The 22687-nt window shown below is 43.8% G+C and overlaps 1 protein-coding gene across 8 annotated transcripts in view; it reads right to left on the bottom strand.

Annotated features, from left to right (window-relative positions):
• The window catches only part of MTHFD1L (methylenetetrahydrofolate dehydrogenase (NADP+ dependent) 1 like), a 236051-nt gene that overhangs the window by 131177 nt on the left and 82187 nt on the right, over positions 1 to 22687 (bottom strand). For 7 of the 8 annotated variants that reach the window (XM_030809836.1, XM_030809837.1, XM_030809838.1 and 4 more), the window contains 4 exons: positions 21583 to 21685; positions 14622 to 14698; positions 10296 to 10436; positions 5597 to 5665 (listed from right to left, as the gene is read on the bottom strand). In XM_030809836.1, the coding sequence (XP_030665696.1) occupies positions 5597 to 5665; positions 10296 to 10436; positions 14622 to 14698; positions 21583 to 21685 (390 nt within the window). The remainder of the gene's footprint in view (positions 1 to 5596; positions 5666 to 10295; positions 10437 to 14621; positions 14699 to 21582; positions 21686 to 22687) is intronic. The other variant, XM_030809843.1, reaches the window with a different exon arrangement.

The following is a 22687-nucleotide window of genomic DNA, read 5'->3' as shown; positions in this document are numbered from 1 at the left end:
AGAACTGAATTCTAAATTTTATTTAAATTCAGGTAATTTAGATTGAAATGGCCACATGTCCAGTGGCCGCCATATTGGACAGTGTGCTCTCGCATGTGAAGCTTCCATCAACACCACACACGGCTAACCTGTGGGAAAATGTTAAGAGCTCTCACTGTTTTCTTAAGTCTTCCTCAGTCTGGCAATAGATGAGAAGCACTTGGGGTACCCAAGCCTTATCCTCAGACATTATGTTCACTGGGTCTGATGGGGAGCCCGGCATCAATCAATATTCTTAAATCTTCCCAGGAACTTCTCAAGTACAGTCAGGATTAAGAACTACTGGTCTCCTGGCAACCTGCAAGGATGTAGCCCTTGATGACCTCCTACCAGACTAACAACCAGGTGTGTTCAAATGTGAGCAGAAAAGCATAATCTACAAACTAGTCAATGATTTTTGGATTATCTGCTGAGATAGATTTCTAGTCAATGATTAGATACATAAAACCCAGAGTGACAACATAGGATCAGGGTACAAGAGTTCATGTGTGCAAATATTTTAAGTGAATGCTGCATTTTATTTTGTAAAAAGGTCCATATCTTTTAAAGTAATCTTAAAACAGCCTATGCCTTAAATGAAATCGATGACACGGAACATCCTGAAGATGGTATCTTCATTTGCCCAATGACAGATGCAGAAACAAAACCCAAGTCCATACAATCATCTGGTGGAAGTCGTTTCTCTATGGAAAGCTTTGTTTGCTTCCTACAAATATGTGCTTATTCTTTAAGGGATGTATTATAATTACTGTGGATTTCTCTGTTTTCTGACTTACAAGAAACTTGTCTATGTACCTTCGTACTTTGTTTAGGATGAGGAGTTCTTGTGTCCTTGTAGAGTAATCTGAAGAATTCCCCCTTTTATCCGTAGCAAGCCCAGCCCTGTATATGAACAGTTTGAGCACTTTTTTTGGGGGGTGGGGAGCAGGGTCTCAATCTGCGGCCCAGGTTGGAGTGCAGTGGCATGATCTCTGCTCACTGCAACCCCCACCTCCCGGGTTCAAGCTATTCTCCTGCCTCAACCTCCCGAGTAGCTGGGATTACAGGCGTGGGCCACCACGCCCAGCAAATTTCTGTATTTTTAGTAGAGGCAGGGTTTCACCATGTTGGCCAGGCCAGTCTCAAACTCCTGATCTCAGGTGATCTATCTGCCTCTGCCTCTCAAAGTACTGGAATTATAGGTGTGAGCCACCGCACCTGGCCTGAGCACTTTTTTAAATGTAATCTAAACCTGTTATTTCTGTGCTGCCTAAGAAATCAGAGACTCAGAACCCTTAAAAAGAAAATAAAAGTAAGGGCAATAAGACCTGCTTGGGGCAACCCAATCCACTAATTCATTCATTAAATGGAAACTAGACTTTCCATTTCCCAGGTTTTCAGAGTGGGGAATATCTCAGAAGTATGACTGATTTCTAATAGAAAAAAAGAATTATTTAGGCTGGGGGCAGTGGCTCACGCCTGTAATCCCAGGGTGATTTGGGATGTGGGAGGCCGAGGTGGGCAGATCATGAGGTCAGGAGTTCGCGACCAGCCTGGCCAACATGGTAAAACCCTGTCTCTACTAAAAATAGAAAAATTAGCTGGGCATGGTGGCGGGTGCCTGTAATCCCAGATGCTCAGGAGGCTGAGGCAGGAGAATCGCTTGAAACCGGAAGGCAGAGGTTGCAGTGTGCCAAGATCACACCATTGCACTCCAGCCTGGGCAACAAAAGCAAAACTCCGTCTCAAAAAAAAAAAAAAAGAATTATTTAAAACAAGAAAATGATTATCCTGGCTGGGCACAGTAGCTCACGCCTGTAATCCCAGCACTTTGGGAGGCTCAGGTGGGCTGATCACCTGAGGTCAGGAGTTCGAGACCAGCCTGGCCAACGTGGTGAAACCCCGTCTCTACTTAAAAAAAAAAAAATACAAAAATTAGCCGGGTGTGGTGGCGGGCGCCTATAATCCCAGCTACTTGGGAGGCTGAGGCAGGAGAATCACTTGAACCTGGGAGGCAGAGGTTGCAGTGAGCCAAGATCCTGCCATTGTATTCCAGCCCGGGCGACAGAGAGAGACTCCGTCTCAAAAAAACAAAACAAAACAATAACAACAACAACAAAAGAAAATGATTATCCCTAATAATAAGTATTCATCTTTAAGGGAGAAGTGTTATGAAGAAATATCACATCGCTTCATGTTTTTTCTCTTATTCGGTTATTTATTAATAAATGTGTATTTTTAGGAGAATGTAGTAAAAATAATAAGCATTCACTTAATTATTCAACAAGTCTTTACTGAGCCTCTAATAGGTGTCAGGCACTTTCTAGAAAATGGAGATACGGTGGTGAACAGGATGGAAAAGGTCCTGCTGTCATCTCGGTGGGAGGAGAAATACAAAAAACAGATAAGGAAATAGGAAGCTCTCAGCATTCTGTGCTATGCACTGCAATGACAGCAGAGGGACGGGGGCTGCATATTCTTGTGGCTTCTCTGAGCAGCTGATGCTTACATGACATGAGACCTGAGGGAGGCGAAGGAGCTGGACATGAGCATATCAGGAGGTGGCCCAGGTAGTGGTGTTAGCCGTGCAAAGGTCCCCCAGAGGATGAGAGATGAGGATAAGGGACAAGGAGGGGGAAGGGGCGAGAGCTAGATCCCCGGGGCTTTTCAGACTGGGGTGGAAACATGGGTAAATCATGGAAGAACTCTAAGTAGGAAGGCAACAGGGCTTCATTAGGTTTCAGTCTCTATGGCTGCTGAGGAGAGAATATTTTGGAAGAAAAGAGTAGCAGCAGAGAGACTGGTTGGGAGGCTGCTGCACTTGTGCAGGTGGGGCATGCTGGCAGCTAAAGCAGGAAGGAGGGAGGCATTGAGCGCCATGGACAGGGCAGAGTCATGTAACCAAGGACAACTCTGCAGGGATGGACACAGGAAGAGGGGAAGGGAAAACAGGCCTCTAGGATCATCCTCGGGTGTCTGCCTTGAATGACTGGGTAGGTTTCAGGGAAGCAGCGAGCTGGAAGGAAGTAGGAGGTGGGTCCTGGTTTACGTATCAGTTTGAAATGGCTTTTACCCACCCACATGGCTCCTGGTAACTATACCTGCAAGTCTGAAATTCCAGGTACATGATATTCCAAACAAGAGTTTAGGAGTCATCACCCGGCTAATTCTGGAGGAGAACGGGGCGAAAAAGGTGAGGGGTCATCAGAGAAGCCAGCAAAGCGGAGGAGCAGCAGCGAGCAGGCCTGGGGAGGGGGGACCCCAGACGCCAGAGGAACCAGGTGCTCCTGAAGGAAGACAAGGGCAGCTGTGTCAAACTCTGCTGAGCTTCTCTGAGGAGGGCAGAGCAACAAAGACTTGGTGTCTCCAAGGGAAAAGTGACCTGGACAAGGGCAGTCAGGAGAGGTGGAACCTGAGGTCAGTTAACATGGAGACCCCAATGACAGACAAGAGCCGGGCAGAAGCTAGACGAGGATGCAGCGGGGCGGGAGATTTTTGAAATGTTTTTGTTTGCTTTTTAAGATGGCCTACCTCTGAGGACACGTGCATGCTGGCAGAATGATCAGGGGAGAGGAAACACGGGAAGGACAACCTGCCGCAGGAGGGTGTGGCCTTGGCACCTACGCATCCTGCACCCCTCCCCCGGGGCTGCAGACACCTGTTCAAAGGTGTTCAGTCCTCCCTTCCTCAGCTCAGGGGACACCTTCAGCCTGCACCCTCACTGGGCACCTTCAGAAATGGTCCCCCCATTTTCTTCTATTCTCCTTTTTTAAAAGATAAGAGTCTCACTCTGTTGCCCAGGCTGGAGTGCAGTGGTGCAATCTCAGTTCACTGTAATCTTCGCCTCCTGTTCAAGTGATTCTCCTGCCTCAGCCTCCCAAGGAGCTGGGATTTCAGGCACGTGCCACCATGCCCAGCTAATTTATTTTGTATTTTTAGTAGAGACGGGATTCACTATGTTGGCCAGGCTGGTCTCGAGGCTCCTGACCTCAAGGGATCTGCCCGCCTTGGCCTCCCAAAGTGCTGGGATTACAGATGTGAGCCACCGTGCCTGGTCAATCCTCCCATTTCTGTCATATTGGTTCTGATATGGTTTGGCTCTGTGTCCCCACCCACATCTCATGTTGAATTATAACCTTCAATGTTGGAGGGGCCTGGGGGGAGGTGACTGGATCCTGGGAGTGAATTTCCCCCTTGCTGTTCTCATGATCATGAGTGAGTCCTCATGAGATCTAGTTGTTTAAAAGTGTGTAGCACTTCCTCCTTCGCTCTCTCTCCTGCTCTGCCATGTGAAGACCTGTCTGCTTCCCCTTCACCTTCCACCGTGACTGTAAGTTTCCTGAGGCCTCCCCAGCCATGTTTCCTGTACAGCCTGCAGAACTGTGAGCCAATTAAACCAATTTTCTTCTTAAATTACCCAGTCTCAGGTAGTTCCTTACAGCAATGCGAGAACAAACTAATACATGTTCCTAATCAGATCCTTGCTCTTTCTGTCTGAGATTGCAAAACACCTTGCTGCCCAAGGCCCCTGCACTAAAGGTAACCCTCTGTCCAGATGCTCTTCCAGACACATGCATGGCTCACCTCCTTGGTTTACTCAGCTCTGTGCTGGTACTGTTTTAACAGGCGGGCAGGCACAGACACGCACACCCCACGTCACTCTGCCCCTCACGGCCTGTGATTTTTCCTCTCCAGACCTTACCACCAACTAACATGCTGTGTGTTTATTGACTTGCCTTTGGCAAATGCTTTCCTGGAAAGCATTTCTTGGCATTTATTGTATTTTGCTTGGAAACAAACAAACAACAATAAAAAAGCAAACCAAAAAATCTACAACTCAGTGATTATGAGAGATTAAGGGAACACAGAAAATATATTGTACACATGGTCATACAACCTATTGAAATGTTAGACAGATATTGACTTTCTTCTTCTTCTTTTTTTTTTTTTTTGAGATGGAGTCTCACTCTGTTGCCCAGGCTGGAGTGCAGTGGTGCGATCTCAGCTCACTGCAACCTCTACCTCCCGGGTTCAAGCGATTGTCATGCCTCAGCCTCCCAAGTAGCTGGGACTACAGGTGCATGCCACAATGCCCGGCTAATTTTTTTGCATTTTTAGTAGAGATGGGGTTTCACCATATTGGTCAGGCTGGTCTTGAACTCCTGACCTCATGATCCACCCACCTCGGCCTCCCAAAGTGCTGGGATTACAGGCGTGAGCCACCGCGCCTGGCCTCAGACATTGATTTTCTAAGTTTCTACTCGGGTCAATTAAGCCAAGACATGACTCATATTAAAGAAGCTATGAATACACTTTAAATTTTTTTTTTTTTTTGGTTGGCCAAGAAGTTATTCTGATGCTTCTTCATAAATTACCCCGTCTCAGGTAGTTCCTTGTAGCAATGTCAAAATGGACTAATACAGGTTCCTAACCAGATCCTCACTCTTTCTGCCTGAGATTGCAAAGCACATTGCTGCCCCAGGCATGCACTATGCCTGCCTCATATTGGCTGAAAATGTTCACACTGTGTGGCAATCCAGTTAATGCAAACAATTACTATAAGAAGAAAACCACTTACTTCCAGGGTCTGCATCAGGTTTGGTTTTATTGCATCTTTCATCAAAACTGTCAAAGCACCTGTCACCCCCTACAGGAGAGAGAAAAACATTAGATTCCTGACAAAAATATCATCCAGGCAATGGTTAACCCCTTGGCGCTTCTCTCCAGCCTGCTTCTTGGGTGGGTGTCCCCATAGGCAACCCTGGGCCACAGGGGACAGTGCTGCTGTCTCTGTCCATCTCTCCCCACCAGAGCTGAGAACAGACGTCAGTCATACTAAGATGTGAATGGTGATGGGGAAATAGCATTTTGAAGGACATTTGACCTTCTTCCAAAACCTTCCTTGATGGTGTTTATGAGATTTTCCATAAAACAAATCTTTCATTGCAAGAAAATGTGTTTTCTGGCAATTTATGCACAGTGTATTTTCATAATCAGAGGCTTTACTCTTGCTCAAAGAAATAAGGTGAAGAACGGAAACAAGGCTCTGTACAGAGCAGGAATGAAGTAGGGTAAAGGGAAATGTCTAAAATCACCCACTCTGATTTCTCACCATCTTTACATCAATCATTCCACAGAGAGAGAATAACTCAACAAACTACCACGTTTGAAAGCTTTCCAGTTTAGATCTGAAAGGCTTCATGCTATCTCTCTTCCTACAGTCAAGCTGGTTCCAACTTATACATGAAATAAGGCAGCTTCCTTCCAATCCTAGGAAGTACTGTTTGGGTTCCTTCTAAGTCCTCTTTCTCTATTCCTGGATGAAGAAAAGATGGAGAAGAGAGAGAACAGGGATGATGCATGAGAACTAGTGGAAAAAACGTGCCAAAAAAAGGCCACAAGGCTAAAGTTTATTATTTTTTAATGTGATGTCACTATTCACATTCTTTTCTTTTCTTTTTTTTTTTTTGGATAACGGAATCTCTCTCTGTTGCCCAGGCTGGAGTGCAGTGGCATGATCTCGGCTCACTGCAACCTCTGCCTCCAGGGTTCAAGTGATTCTTCTGCCTCCTCCCCAGTAGCTGGGACTACAGGCACGCACCACCACACATGGCTAATTTTTTTTGTATTTTTAGCAGAGATGGGGTTTCACCTATTGGCCAGGCTGGTCGCTAACTCCTGACCTCATGATCTGCCTGCCTCGGCTTCTCAAAGTGCTAGGATTACAGGCGTAAGCCACCGTGTCCGGTCTTTGTTTCTTTTTTTCCCAATTCCTTCTTGCTTTGTAAAGACCTTAAGTGGTGTCTTGGTGTTTTCAACATATTAGTTATTGGAAGGCTATAACATGAGGAAATGCCTGTGACGGTAGCTCTAGCGGGGGAAAACAGGGCGCTATCCCTTGCTGTACATAGCATTGGAAAACAGTGCCATTTTACCACAGTATGCCATGGCGCTAACAGATGCAGTGGTAGAATCCAGAGAATCTTCATCACTCCAAAGTGCATTACATTCTCCCTGTACTTTTATCACCAACAGTAGTAAATGTTTCTCTCATGTGATTGGTTTCTATTTTTACAATATTTAATCATTTAAAAGGTGTAAGAAAATCCAATCTATTTTCTTCCTTAACTTCAAATTGACAGATAAAACTGTATGGATTTATTGTGTATAACATGATGTTTTGAAGTATATATATATGCTGTGGAATGATTAAACCTAGCTAATTAACATATGCATTACCTCATGGTTTTCATTTTGGTGGTGAGAACACTTTATATCCACTCTCTTAGCAATTTTCAGGAATACACTGTTATTAACTATATTCCTATGTAACTGAAATCTACCTCACTGTATAAAACACACATGATATGAATGCAACCCATTCATTATACATACACGAAGATGGTTCACTATGAAAACTGCAGGACAGGCCGGGCGTGGAGGCACACACCTGTAATCCCAACATGTTGGGAGGCCAAGGAGGGTGGATCACCTGGGGTCAGGAGCGCGAGACCAGCCTGGCCAACATAGCAAAACCCAATCTCTACTAAAAATACAAAAATTAGCCAGGCGTGGTGGCAGGCGCCTGTCATCCCAGCAACTCGGGAGGCTGAGGCAGGAGAATCACTTGAACCTGGGAGTTGGAGGTTGCAGTGAGCTTAGATTGCACCATTGCACTCCAGCCTGGGCAATAGAGCAAGACTCCATCTTAAAAAAAAAAAAAAGAAAAGAAAAAAGAAATCTGCAGGACAGGAAAGAAATCTGCAGGACAGGAAAGCTCAGCGAGAGTTGCCCTGTTGTGCTAACACAGAGCAGGGGGAAGAAGAGGAGTAGTTTTCCTACTTCTCTGCACACTATCCTTGCTTACACTTCCCAACCAAATAAACTGATTCAAAAGACTAAAGGAGGAAGGAAGTTAAGAGGGATGTTTCTGTTGGATGTCTCAGGTAGGTTTCTACCTGCTCATTTTTCTGGGACACATCTCAGCGCCTGTGCTGTCATGTGTAGGGCAAGCTCTGCCACCCTCTGTGCACTGCTAGCATTCCACACTCTGTGTCCATGTGGGGAAGGCTCGGATGGATTCTTCCAGGGTGTATCAGAATCAGGCATGTGGCAGAAACCTTCAGCAGTTTCTAAAATCCTCCCTCAATTTTCTATGGGTGGCCAACTCTCAATAGCTCCCACTGGATGAAGCACAATTTGCATAAACTAGGTACTTTTTGCTAACAAGAAACATAAAAGATAACTAAAAAGAGTTGATTAAAAAGATAAAGAGTTTATTTAAAAAGGTAACTAAAAAGAGTAATCTTTGGGCTTGTTCCAGATCCAAGATTTTTATCATACACTCACACAAAAATACGTTTAAGGGCTGGGCATGGTGGCTCACGCCTGTAATCCCAGCACTTTGGGAGGCCGAGGTGGGCAGATCACCTGAGGAGTTCGAGACCAGCCTGGCCAAAATGGTGAAACCCCATCTCTACTAAAAATACAAAAATTAGCTGGGTGTGGTGGTGGGCACCTATAATCCCAGCTACTTGGGAGGCTGAGGCAGGAGAACCACTTGAACCTGGGAGGTGGAGGTTGCAGTGAGCCAAGATTGCGGCATTGTACTCCAGCCTGGGCAACAAGAACGAAACTCCATCTCAAAAACAAAATAAATAAAAATAAATAAATAAATAAATAAATAAATTTAAGGAAGTAGTATTTGAGGATTAAGTTTCAAAACTGTTCCTGACACATATTTATTGCCATACAAATTAATAAAATAGAGAGCAATGTATTTAGACAGAAACTATAGTATGTTAGTTTAGATAGAAATAATGAGATTTTGGTAATTTTAATTAGGCAGCACTTTTATAGCAACCTGAGGGTTTTCTCTTTAATTTTTATACTAAATATTCCATAGGCTGCTGACATACATTGATCTATTGAATTTACTTGACAAGATCTCTGAGATGAGTTAGATTCATTTCTTCAAAAGCAGCTGAAAAACAATCAGGACACTTTGAAAAAGAATTCAAATTACACCCTAAGCCCTTGAAATTAATAAAATGTGACTTTGCCTTTCTCTGTTCACAACTGCTTATCAATCGCCAGTGTGCATTTTAAGTTCCATTATTGTAGGAGATTCAGTATATGGGAAAGTAAGCTTAAATTTGGAGTAATGGCTATCTTAGAGGCCTGTGTCCACATCCATGCACTTATATACAAAAATGCAAGCAAACAAAACACCTATGGAATATGTGGAGTTTAAATTAACCAGAAAAGGCCAGGCGCAGTGGCTCACGCCTGTAATCCCAGCATTTTGGGAGGCCAAGGTGGGTGGATCACCTGAGGTCAGGAGTTGGAGACCAACTTGGCCAACCTAGTGAAACCCCATCTCTACTAAAAATACAAAAATTAACTGGGCATGGTGGTGCACGCCGCTAATCTCAGCTACTCGGGAGGTGGAGGCAGGAGAATCGCTTGAACCCAGGAGGCAGGGGCTGCAGTGAGCTGAGATCGTGCCACTGCACTCCAGCCTGGGCAACATAGCCAGACTCTGTCTCAAAAAAAAAAAAAAGTTAACAAGAAAGGTTGTTATTATACTACTAAGACGAAGAAGAAAAGAAGATTAGCGTGCCAATTAGAAAAAGCACTAAAAAAGGCAACGCTGTTCCATGAAAGCTTTACAGAAAGCACCACAGCTACTCAAAGGGGAACTAGAAAAGCAAGAAAGCAACACAACTACTCAAAGGGGAATTAGAAAAGCAAGACTGATTGAGGCAGAGATTTGCTTTTATAATATGAAACCCAAATTAAAGGCCCCAAATTAAACAATAAGCCAGGCTGGTGCCAGAAATGTGCCAATTTTAACTTTATCTTCCTGTTCAAGGAAACAGAGCCACTTCCTTCTGTTCCTTGGAAAGGTGATTTGCCCTCAATTCCAGGCAGGCATACAAGGTACATTTTTCAAAAGTTACCAAGTGACTGCAAGGGGATGACTCCTCCCTAGCCCAGGCAGAAGCAGAGATCAGGATTGGCAAGGATGGTGGAAAGCTCCTGAAATAAATTTCACGTGTTTTTGTTGCAGCCAGGTATAAGCACGTCATATATGACTGTGAGAACATTAGGAAGCAGTCAGGCAAACATGCTTGTGGGGGAAGAAATGTGTGTGTGGAAACTTTTTTCTGTATCCTCATTACACCCACTGATAAAAGGAAGAAAACCTTTCTTTTTCTGGTAACAAAGAACGAGGACCGTCCACTCCCTGAAGCTTCCGGGTTGGAAACACTCACCAAATCATCTGCTGTCACAGGCTGCCCACTTTTGTCACTGGCCACCACCATCCTTCCCAGCCGTGCCTTCATGTCCGCGAGGCTGTCCGTCAGGGCCAGCACTGCCATGATCTCGCTGGCCACTGCGATGTCAAACTGCGCCTGAACCAGCCCAAACACAGGTAGTGGTCAGCGACAGTGCCAATGGGATGGTCATTCCCACAAGGAGCTGGACTGCAGCCATGAAGCAACCACAGGCCCAGAGGGTCTGCCCTCAAAAGGCCATGCATGCAATCCCATCAGTTTTCTGCGTGTCTGGACCATGCAGGGTTTGTGCCTGGTGCTCCCTAGGGTGGCCTCCCAGGGGGAATGTGCTCTTTGCCATGCTCTGCTCAGCAAAGGGTGGGCTGAGTTAGGACCCCTGTTACACCCACTCACAGCACTACCACATGGTTTGCTGTTGTAGCATGTCTCAGACTTAATTGATTACTAACGTCATTATCAGTCTAGTGTGGTCATTATCAGTCTACCACTGGACCGTAAGTGCCATGAAAGCAGGGACTATATTAGGCAGGTTCACTTCTGAATCCCCAGCAAGGAGCATGAAACCCAGTAGGCACGCAATATGCATCAACTGAATTAATGACTAGCCTATGGACCACCTCCCTCGTTAGTAATAGGTCTGTCAAGAAGGCCGCATTGTCTGTCTGGCACAGAGACAAGGGGCAGTGAAAGATGCTGGCTTCCTGCATGTGAGGCTACTTTCCCAGAGCTGGGTCTGAACACAGCAGGGAGGGCACCCCAGTCAACTGGTGGCACAGACTCAATTTTCAGCTGCCCGGGAGGGTATGGCCACATCAGATCTTGAAGCTTTCAGCAGTGAAAGCTAGAGAGCAGAGACTTTTTGCAAAAAGTTCTAGGACTTCCTATTCCCATCTCTTGGCTCTGGCTCCATGTTGTACAAAGTCCAACATGGAATAAAAGGGACACAGGAATGTGTACTTCCTCCTCCTCATAATTCAGCCACTAGGAACGTCTCTCTGGACAGAACCACTTCATTATGCCCCAGCTTAATTCTCTTCTTCCCAAGGGGAGTGTGAGCCAGACAAGTTGAAGCTTACGCAGAGAGAGAATGGCTGTGCCCTGGTGGGATCACCTTATGAGATATTTTATTATCCATTTCCGTCACTGACAAGTAAGGAAATGAAGGAAATAAGGAGCTTTCTGGCTACTTCCTGGTTGAGATTGCATTAGTCACTGTTTTAGTGAAAAAATATTACCTGAAAGTCAAATACAACTATATTCAATTATTACATTCTCAATATAACTCATTCCAAACATAAGTGGTTTTCCATTGTATGAAACTTAGGGTTCTCTATACTACCATTCTATCATAAACAGTGCATATGAGAAAATGACTAAAAAATATTGAGATTTTCTGTACAAAACATCATGAGACTAGACATATTCTTGAAATATTAGCTGTGTAAATAAGAATAATATATAATCCATATTCAAGCTCTTCATTTCTAATTGTTACAATTACAAAATTTCGCATCTTGAGCTTAAAAAATATGAAACCAACTGGGTCAATTAAAGTATCACTGTTATTCACTTTAATGACTAAATGATGGGCATAGAGGAAGGCTGCTCGTTTTTGTTTTGCAAATAAAATATCTCAAAATCATATAAAGATGCAAATGAAATTTTTATTGTTTATCAGATTATCACACATTTATTGATTTAGTATTTACCTTTTCATTTTGCAGGTATATAGTAGGTGTATATACTTAGGGATTGCATGAAGTATTCTGATACAGGTATGCAATGCATAATAATCACAATAGGGCAAATGAGGGATTCAGCACACATTTAAACAAAGGCCAATATGGGATATTGGCAAGGATGTGAATTGGTATGAATTTCCTGGAAGTTAATGTCAAAACATGTGTCAACATTGGAAATTTGTATCCTCTTTGACTCTGCAATCACACATCTGGAATAAAATCCTAAGGATATTATCAAGTATACACACAAATATATGTGTATACTTACTACAGCTTACTTGTGATAGCCCGAAACTGCAAACACTCTACATGTTCATTTACAGGGAAATGGCTGAATCTACTATGGTACCTCTATGAGATATGATGTGGTCATTAAAAATGAAGATACAGTACTACTTTTACTGACCTAAAAAGATGTCTTCACTACGGCCTTATGATAAATAAAAAGCAGTTAAAGCTCTTAAATACACTATAACCCCTTTTTACTTAAAAATATCTATGCACAAAGCAACACAAGATATAACCTTGGGCAAGTTTGTTAACATAACATCCCAATTTCTTCATTTGTAAATCAGCTTTACAAATGAAATGTGCTAATATATGTAACGGAACTGTCAATACAATGCACAGAGTAGGCACTGAAATCAAGGCCACTGTGAATCTTCCATCTTTCCAGCACCTAAACAGTAAAAAACTATGCAGAGAAAGGGCCTTTTCAATACTCGCTTTCGTTACACAGGCAACTAATGCCAACAGTTGGTATACATCTTTCTACTTTTCATTCTAGGCACTTATATACACAAATAAGTTGTAAGTGCCTATAATGTAAGTAAACATGCTGGGTTTTTCTTAAACAGGTTTACACTATCAGTATTTTACTTTGAAGTTTTAAAATGGTTTTTACAACCTTTCCAATGTGTATGAGAGCTCTCTACTCATGTCATGACACCTATACACACATTTATTAATTTCAACTCTCCCATGGGACAAAATGGCGGATCAAATATATGCAGCCATCCCTACTGTTGGACGTTTGGATTGTTTCCAATTTTCACCACTGCAAATAATGGCATAACAAATATCCTAATAGAATTATTTCCTGCACGTTACACATTTTCTTGTTCTTTTCATTAAAATATTTTTAGTTCCAAAGTTGTAATTGTTGGGTCATTTCAAATTTTAGTGATAACAAACTCATCCAAAAAGGATTTCTACTCCCCCTAATGCTGTATAAATGCCCCCATTTCATTGCATCCTCACTAGCATTTAGTACCTACTATTTTCACTTGACAAGCTCCTAGGTAAATCATACTCCATTATTTCAATTCGCAGTTTTATGATTATTCATGAATATCTTTTTATGTTGGCATTTTAGTTCTGTATCCATAAATTGTCTTTTACTTATTCTACTCATTTGTTCAACAAATATTTACTGAACACTTAACGACTACATGTAACAAAGTTCTGTTCTGAGCATAGGGAATACAGCAGCAAATAAAAAGGGGAATAACCTCTGCTTTTATAAAGCTCCCACTTTAGCAGGAGAGGCTAAGAACATGAAAGGTAAGAATGCTTGTTAAGGATGGAAGTCCACCATATTTTGGGCTGTCCTTTTATTCATCAATCTAATTCCATCTTCCTATTTTTCAGAACTATCTAAAACTTCATAGCAATGATTCCAGTTTGCTAGCATGGATATTTGAAATCTGTTTGTGTGTGTGTGTAAGTTACAGGACTGGGAGGAGACGAGGTCCACCAACTTAGTGTCTCTTCTTAATCCAATACCTACATTCACTTTTTAATTCAAGACACTTCAAAAGGTCACAAGTCTATTTGGTGTAAGGATTGGTTCCTATAGTATGGTGACTCTTTTTTCACTAATAAAAACTTAACATAAAGGACAGAAATCTAAAACTGTTCTTAAATGCACAGTTTATAATCAATTCAAAAGAAAAAAAAACACAACACAATTTAGAACCCCACTGTGCCTGGATGGAAAATCATAGGAATTAATTTGTATTCCCTAAGTGCCATTGACGCATATCCAATATCTATTACAATGAAGTCAGACATAATTTTTCTTCTGCATTATCTGTATTTTATTAATAAGCCATTTTTGTATTAATAAGCCACTATCCTTTAAAAAATCCTCATGCTATTAAGTCTAATAACTAGGTGTTTGTTCTTTGATACATGAAATTTGAGTAATGTGTCTGAGATTTTCATTTATCCGTTATGCAGATGTAGTATTACCTGGGTGGTTCCCAATAAAATAAGTAAGAATTTATATTCAAAGAATACCCTGAGTGGCTCTTCCTAGAAACACAATTGGAAACATACATGAGAAAAAGAAAATGAAATAAACATACATAGAAAAGATGGTAAAAAGACACTGGAGCCTCTATGTCTTCTGATCCTCTCCCAGCCCTGCTGAGAGCCTGAAACAGTGAGAGAACCACTGGCCACAACAGGTTGGGGATGAGACCAGAAACGCAAAGAGTGAGCTCCCAGGCCAGTAGAAATGAACATAAGAACAGAGCGGGAAGAAAGCACCACCTACCTGCCGGGAATAGCCCTTCTCTGTGTTTCCCTGCCCGATGGTTATTTTTCGTAGAAATCGGTCATTTGTATCCAATACTGAAAGAGAACAGATTAGTTCTTCAGTCGACAAATATGGACCAGCCACCTGGTGTGTGTCTGGCATTGTTCTGATGCTCGGGAAGTTGCAGAGGGTAAAAGGGAAAAGGTCAGGCTCCCCCAAGCTGACCATCTAGGGGGTAGACACAGAGAAAGAATCAAATAAACAAAAAAATATCCACTGGAGGCCAAGCACGGTGGCTCATGCCTGTAATCCCAGCACTTTGGGAGGCTGAGGCGGGCAGATCACTTGAGGTCAGGAGTTTGAGACCAGCCTGGCCAACATGGTGAAACCCTGTCTCTAGTAAAAACATAAAAATTAGCCAGGCGTGGTGGTAAGTGCCTGTAATCCCTGCTACTTGGGAGGCTGAGGCAGGAGAATCGCTTGAACCCGGGAGGCAGAGGTTGAAGTGAGCTGAGATTGCACCACTGCACTCCAGCCTGGGCGACAGTGAGACTCCCTCTCAAAAAGAAAAAAAAACAAAAAACCCAACCAGCAACTTCCCTTCTTGGCATTACCCGAAAGAACCAAAAGGAGACACTTAGATATCTGTACACCCATGTTCATAGCAGCACTATTCAAAATAGTCAAAAGGAGGAAGCGACCAACAGGTGAATGGATAAACAAAATGTGGCACAGACAGGCAATGGAATATTATACGGCTATAAAAGAAGGCCATGTTGATACATGAATGGATGTTGAAAACACGGTGCATAGTGAAATAAGCCAGATACGGAAAGGCAAGTACTATATGAGTCCACTTATATCAGGCACCTAGAATAGGCAGGGGCAGAAGAGGGGAGTAATTATTTAATGGATAAGGAGTTTTTGTTGGGGATAAAGAAAAGGTTCTGGGTATAGATAGTGATGGTAGTGCAACCATTGTGAATGTATTTAATGCCATGAATGTGTGCTTACAAATGGGGAAAAATATTATGTTATGTATATTTCATCACAATTTTAAAAAGCAAAAGTAAATAAAGTAGTATTGTGGGGGGCCGGGGTGGGGGGTGAATAGTGATTAGAGAAAGCACCAGTTCTCTTTACTTTCTTCACTGGCTTATTTGAATTTCAATTATTGCCTGGGTGTGGTGGCACACACCTCCCAGCACTTTGGGAGGCCGAGGCGGGAGGATCACCTAGGAATTTGAGAACAGCCTGGGCAACACAGTGAGACCTTGTCTCTACAAAGAATACAAAAATGAGGTGGGAGAATCGCTTGAGTCTGGGGGGTTAAGGCTGCAATGACCATGACTGTGTCTCTGCACTCCCATTTGGGAGACGGAAGTGAGAACTAGTCTCTCTTTTTTTTTTGTCACCCAGGCTGAAGTGCAATGGTGTGATCTCGGCTCACTACAACCTTCGCCTCCTGGGATCAAGCGATTCTCCTGTCTCAGCCTCCCAAGTAGCTGGGATTACAGGCGCCTACCACCACGCCTGGCTAATTTTTTGTATTTTTAGAAGAGATGGGGTTTTGCCATGTTGGCCAGGCTGGTCTTGAACTGCTGACCTCATGTGATCCACCTGCCTCGGCCTCCCAAAGTGCTGGGATTACAGGCGTGAGCCACTGCACCCGGCCAAGACCCTGTCTCGAAACAAAATAAAACAAGAATTGCAGTTATTTACATTTTGTGAAAATTAGGTTTGGTTTAGTGAATACCAGTGCAACAAAGCAAAGCCAGGACACTGACTTTGTCAATTTATGCAGCTTCAAATAACAAGCTGTCCACATTGACAATTTAGATCCACTTTACTCAATGTATACGATATAGCGCTGATGAAAGTGGTGATGGAAATTACGTATTTGGTACTACAGGCATCCGTAGGATGAAGAAAGTTAACCTTTTCTTTCACACGCAAAGCACTAGCAGGCCAGCTTGCCCCCTTGGCCTGTGGCTGTTCCCTGACTCGGCTGTTGTTAGTCTTTATAACAAGCTCCCTCACTCTCACACACACTCAGACACACTCACACCCTCACACAAACACTGACTGACACTCATATAAACACACAGAAACCTTCTTTATGAGTTTTTCAGCTATAAGCAGAGCATATACAAAATGAAAGGACTGCTTTTCAATAGTAGCATCAGCCACCACTGTTCTTCCCAAGATGTACATGGGGTGCAAAGTCAATCAACTAAAAACATCTTTCCTGCTCTGTAGTATACACGATCTTGGCACCAGATTGAGGGAATCTTTTTATCAAATTTCTTTAAAATCAACAAGAGAAATTCAGCTGTTTTTTATTTAGCAAAGAGAAAACAAGAAAAAAAAAAATGTCTGGCAAGATCAACTAGAATCAGTGGCCTCCAAAGCCCACCTCTGCCTTTAACATGCCCGGTAAGTGATGTATCAGTGATACATAAGAAATGTGGGAGGTTAAAGTCCAGCCCACAAGAAAGATACTAGAAAGTAACCCTAAGTTAGTGATCCAAAATGGAATTCCTGGTTTCTGAATGATAGAACTAAAGGCGGAATAAGAAACACTTATTCACTCCTGCAGTATGTATTGAGGGGCTACTTGTGCCTAGTCCCGAGCCAGCTGTACAGAGATATAGTGAAGACAGTGCCAGCCTCTGATGTAAGGCATGCTAGGACAATGCCAGTGGGTGTGGGGGTGGAGGCAGCAGGGGGAGATCTGTTTGCTTATTTTTTGCTCTGGACCATCCCTTTTAGTACTACTGTGCTGACTATACTAAGTGCTGACTATGTCCTAAGGAACATCCACAGTATGCCTAATGGCTGATGAAACAGCCAATATTGGCTAAGAGCCTGGCAGTACAAGGTGTTCAATCAGGGGCAGGTCCACTGTTTTGGCTCCAGTGGAAGACACGGTACTGATTCCCTAGAGCGTTGTCGGGGCAAGGAACCAGCCACTTGATGGTTGATTCCCTGAGGCTGAGGGAGGCTTGTGGGCCTTTGGTCCATGGCCAGGAGTTGGGCATGCGAGGGAGATGGAGAGACGGCAAGCCTGTGAGGCCCCGGGGCTCGGATAGGCAGAAGCTCATCTGTGCAAAATTGTGCTCTGTAACAAAATGGCTATATGTCTACATTTTCTTCTGTTTATGTTAAGCATTTCTGGAAAGGTCTGTGGGTTCCTTCTTCCACTCTGGGTCCAGTAACATGAGGCCTTTAAACTTTCGGTATGAGGCATAAGATGAAACAATCTGCTGGACGCGGTGGCTCACGCCTGTAATCCCAGCACTTTGGGAGGCCGAGGCAGGCGGATCACAAGGTCAGGAAATCGAGACCATCCTGGCAAACATGATGAAACCCCATCTCTACTAAAAATACAAAAATTAGCTGGGCATGGTGGCGCATGCCTGTAGTCCCAGCTACTCGGGAGGCTGAGGCAGGATAATCGCTTGATCCAGGGAGTCAGAGGTTGCAGTGAGCCGAGATCGCACCACTGCACTCCAGCCTGGCAAGAGAGTGAGACTCCGTCTCAGAACAAAAGGTGAAACAATCATCAGATTTTGTACACAGGCTGAAAGGAAGGGGTGGTCATTAAATGGTGCAACATCCATATGGCCTGAGAAGAGGGTCTCACTCCCACCACCGTGCACCCTGACTGTCCTGCTCTAGTTTTCAAATCAAATAAGGATCCAATCTCATCAAAACGGTTACATTAGTTCTAGGTTTAAGCCAAAAAACCCTACTAGCGAATGTTCTAAATTCTTTTGATGAAGAGTCCTATTTCTGATATTAATTCATGGTCATAAGAGCCAAACTACTTATCAAATGTCATTCCAAATTCCTCTGACCCAGGTAGCTTGTCCACAGCAATAAAGTTTTCTTTACTTCAGTGCCCTGAACAATAATGGAATTCAAATTTTTTTCCGGAATAATTTTGTAAAGTTGTCACTTCCATTAAAAGTGATTCACAACCACAAAACACTTCAGTCCTTCCTGGCTCCAGAGAGAAACCAACTGCAGACCAGACCCAGGTATAAAAGATGATGTAGCCTTTCTCTTCCAAGATCCACGTCTAAGCCATTGCCCTGTTTCTGATGGCTGCTCAGGCTGGAGCCCCAAAGCAGATACCAAAGAATACCAACTGGCATAAAACTTTCTCTTTTAGCACATCCGTATGCTTGGTTTAAAATACACTAATTTCCACCTTCGTGATTTTCCTATCATCAATAAACCTCCAAAAAAGTTTTGAAGAGTAACACAAAATCACCAATGCTTTGAAAAAAAAAAAAAGATGACAATACATTTTGGACATGATGACATTTTAATAATAAATATTCCTAGCTATAAAAAAAATTTTCAGAGAAAATATGTAGGCTTCTCAATAAAATGCTTAAAGTATTCATGTCCATTATTTAAAATGCTATTGGTGTTTTCAAGAACTGAGCCTTGCTTAAGTAAGTTGTGGTTCATCTACAAAGGAATATTCTAGAGTATTTAAAAAGGCCATTACAACAAAGAGCTAACAAAATACAAAATGCTTATCATATAAATGAATGAAACTCGTAGGATATAAAATCTATACACTTAAGTTATAACTAGAGTTTTACCAAAAAACTAGATGTACACAAAAAACTATGAATAGTAGTTTTATTAGTATAGCAAGGTTTTTAAAATTCTTTTGAGACATTTCCAAAATCTCTATAATGTTATTATTTATTTCGAAATGAAAAATGTATCCTTGAAAGTTTCTAGGCTGGGTGCAGAGGTTCATGTCTGTAATCCAAGCACTTTGGGAGGCTGAGGCAGGCAGATTACCTGAGCTCAGGAGTTTGAGACCAGCCTGGGCAACATGACGAAACCCCATCTCTACTAAAAATACGAAAATTAGCTGAGTGTTGTGGTGCACAGCCTCCAGCTACTCGGGAGGCGGAGGCAGGAGAATTGCTTGAGCCTGCGAGGCGGAGCTTGCAGTGAGTGGAGATTGCACCACTGCACTCCAACCCGGGTGACAGAATGAGGCCCTGTCTCAAAAAAAACAAAAAAAAAAAACCAAAAAAACCCCACAAAGTTTCCAAGGAGATTTTAGTTTAGTTTGGGCGACAAAGACACTCAAAAAAACTACCCAAGCCAGGCACAGTGGCTCACGCCTGTAATCCCAGCACTTTGGGAGGCTGAGGTGGGTGGATCGTTTGAGGTCAGGAGTTCCAGACCAGCCTGGCCAACATGGTGAAATCCCATCTCTAGTAAAATACAAAGATTAGCCATGTGTGGTGGTGTGTGCCTGTAATCCCAGCTACTCGTAAGGGTGAGGCAAGAGAATCGACTGAGCCAGTGAGGCAGAGGTTGCAGTGAGCCTAGACCGCACCATGGCACTTCAGCCTAGGTGACAGAGCAAGTGAGACTCTGTCTCAAAATAACAACAAACGAAAAACTCTACTCAATACATCTATCACCACAGTGACTTCTGATGATCGTGTGAGCAGAGCTTTTGGGTCTGGAAAGGATGCTCATGTTTCAGTGAAGCCTCCCAGCAAGGCAGCTGGAATTATGATTCCATTTTAAAGATGAGGAAAATGAGTGAGCAGTCTGTCCAAAGTTGTGCAGCTCATAAACGGCAGAGCCAACGCTTAGTCTCTGGTCTTTGTCTCTCTACCTTATGGTTTGTGGGATAACACTAAATTCTTAATGGACTGGCTGGGTGGATTCCCAGAAGGGAAGCTCCCTGAAGGGACGAGACCTGGGTGCATCTTGGAGGGCAAGACTGGCCTAGGCAGGAGACAAGATGGAGATGGCCCAGCTGGGGCTGGCAGCAGGACAGCGGTCGGCACTCCTGACTAGAAAGCAGGCAGGGAGCAGAGGGAGGGAAGCCACTGCGGGTGTCCTGAAGGCCAAGCTCTGCGATGGCAACTGTATCACCCAGGATGTGGGGAGCCACTGGAGGCCTCTGATCACAACGGGATATCTCTGTTAATGTGAACCCTCTGAACTGGGGGATGGAAACGGAAGCAAGATAATCTATTAGTCGGGAACTGCTATAAAATGCGCATCTGATAAATATGTTCCAAATGTGAGTATAAAGAGGTAAATGAGGGCAGAAGTATGAGAAGAATAATACAGGAAGAATCAGGGATCCATGCCATCGAACATTTCTGCAGTTGTGTAGGGTTCATAAAGTGTGGTTGCCATGTTTCTGTGCAGCGTATGTGACCATCTCCATCTCCAACGCCAAGAACATGTATGCGACTTGCTCGAGGTCATGCAGTGAGTCAGTGGCAGGGGAGACACACACTCAGGGCTCCTGATTTCCTGTTTAGTGCCTTTCCCTCTGTCTCATCCCATAGTGAGCAATGAGACTGAGGGGAGTGTGGGAGAAGAAGGGGACATCACAGCTGAGAGGGAAGCAGGGAAGTCGAGGTGGTTGGGAGCTCATGGGGAGTCCACTCAGCTGCATTTGAAGCGGTGGAGGGATGCCTCGTTAAGTGGATGAAAGCACATATCAGACTTGGAGGAAAATCCAGCACTGGAAACACACAGAGAGCTGCCGAGAGCCAGTGGTAAGGAAGTGAACAGAAGAAGGTGGGATGGTGGGTGGAGGAGGAGCAGGACAAAGCCAGGGAGGCATGGTCTTTAAAAAAAATTTTGTTTTGTTTTGTTTTGTTTCTTAATATAGAGACAAGAGGCCAAAGGAGAGAGAAACAGAAGAGAAAATTAGGTAATTTTCCTTGGAAATTTGGAAGACATGGGAGAAGATGGGATTGAGCCTGGACAGAATTTTTGTTTTAATTGAAGGCAAGGATAAGGGAGGGTGGTATGATAATAGTAACTGAAATAAATGGTGGGAATATGAAGCACAGGCTGGGAAGATCATTGGACAGGATCAAACTGTAAGTTTCTGAATTTAAGCGCTTCGGCTCAAACATGCCTCCCCACCTGGCTATCAGCCTGCTGGCATCTCCCCAGCACCCACCTCTCTGCCACGTGATGGTAGATGGGTCGATGTCAAGACGGGCAAATTTACTCACTTCCTCTTCTGTCAGTGTGCTCGGATCAGTCTTATTTATTCCCAGTTTCTAATGATTAAGAAGAAAAAAGGTGAGAAGTTTGAGAAGCAACAGAGAGCAAAGGGTCACCAAAATTATCGCTCTAATTTTATTTTCTCCATGAGGTAAAGCCTTTTAAAAAACTAAACTGGCACTTTGGGAGGCCCAGGTGGGCAGATCACCTGAGGTCAGGAGTTCGCGGCCAGCCTGACCAACATGGAGAAACCCCATCTTTACTAAAAATGCAAAAATCAGCCAGGCATGGTGGCGCATGCCTGTAATCCCAGCTACTTGGGAGGCTGAGGCAGGAGAATTGCTGTAACCCGGGAGGCAGAGGTTGCAGTGAGCCGAAATCGTGCCACTGCACTCCAGCCTGGGCAACAAGAGCGAAACTCCGTCTCAAAACAAACAAGCAAAGAAACAAACAAACAAAAAAACTAAACTGGGCCAGGTGCGGTGGCTCACGCCTGTAATCCTAGCACTTTGGAAGGTCAAGGCAGGCGGATCACCTGAGGTCAGGACTTCGAGACCAGACTGGCCAACATGGTGAATCCCCGTCTCTACTAAAAATACAAAAAAAATTTAGCCAGGTATGGTGGAGAGCACCTGTAATCCCAGCTACTTGGGAGGCTGAGGCAGGAGAATCACTTGAACCTGGGAGGCAGAGGTTGCAATGAGCTGAGATCCTGCCATTGCACTCCAGCCTGAGTGACAGAGCAAGACTCTGTCTCCAAAAAAACCAAAAAACAAAAATCAAAACTAAGCTGGGTGTGGTGGCTCACGCCTGTAATCCCAGCACTTTGGGAGGCTGAGGTGGGCGGATCACCTGAGGTCAGGAGTTCAAGACCAGCCTGACCAACATGGAGAAACCCCGTCTCTACTAAAAATACAAAATCAGCCTGCCTGGTGGCACATGCCTATAATCCCAGCTACTTGGGAGGCTGAGGCAGGAGAATCTCTTGAACCTGGGAGGCAGAAGTTGCGGTGTGCCAAGATGGCGCCATTGCACTCCAGTCTGGACAAGAGCAAAAC

This window comes from Nomascus leucogenys, chromosome 3, assembly GCF_006542625.1.
Source record: "Nomascus leucogenys isolate Asia chromosome 3, Asia_NLE_v1, whole genome shotgun sequence".
NCBI lineage: Eukaryota > Metazoa > Chordata > Mammalia > Primates > Hylobatidae > Nomascus > Nomascus leucogenys.
The sequence above is the reverse complement of the archived record's forward strand: the minus strand, read 5'-3'. Positions and strand labels throughout refer to the sequence as shown.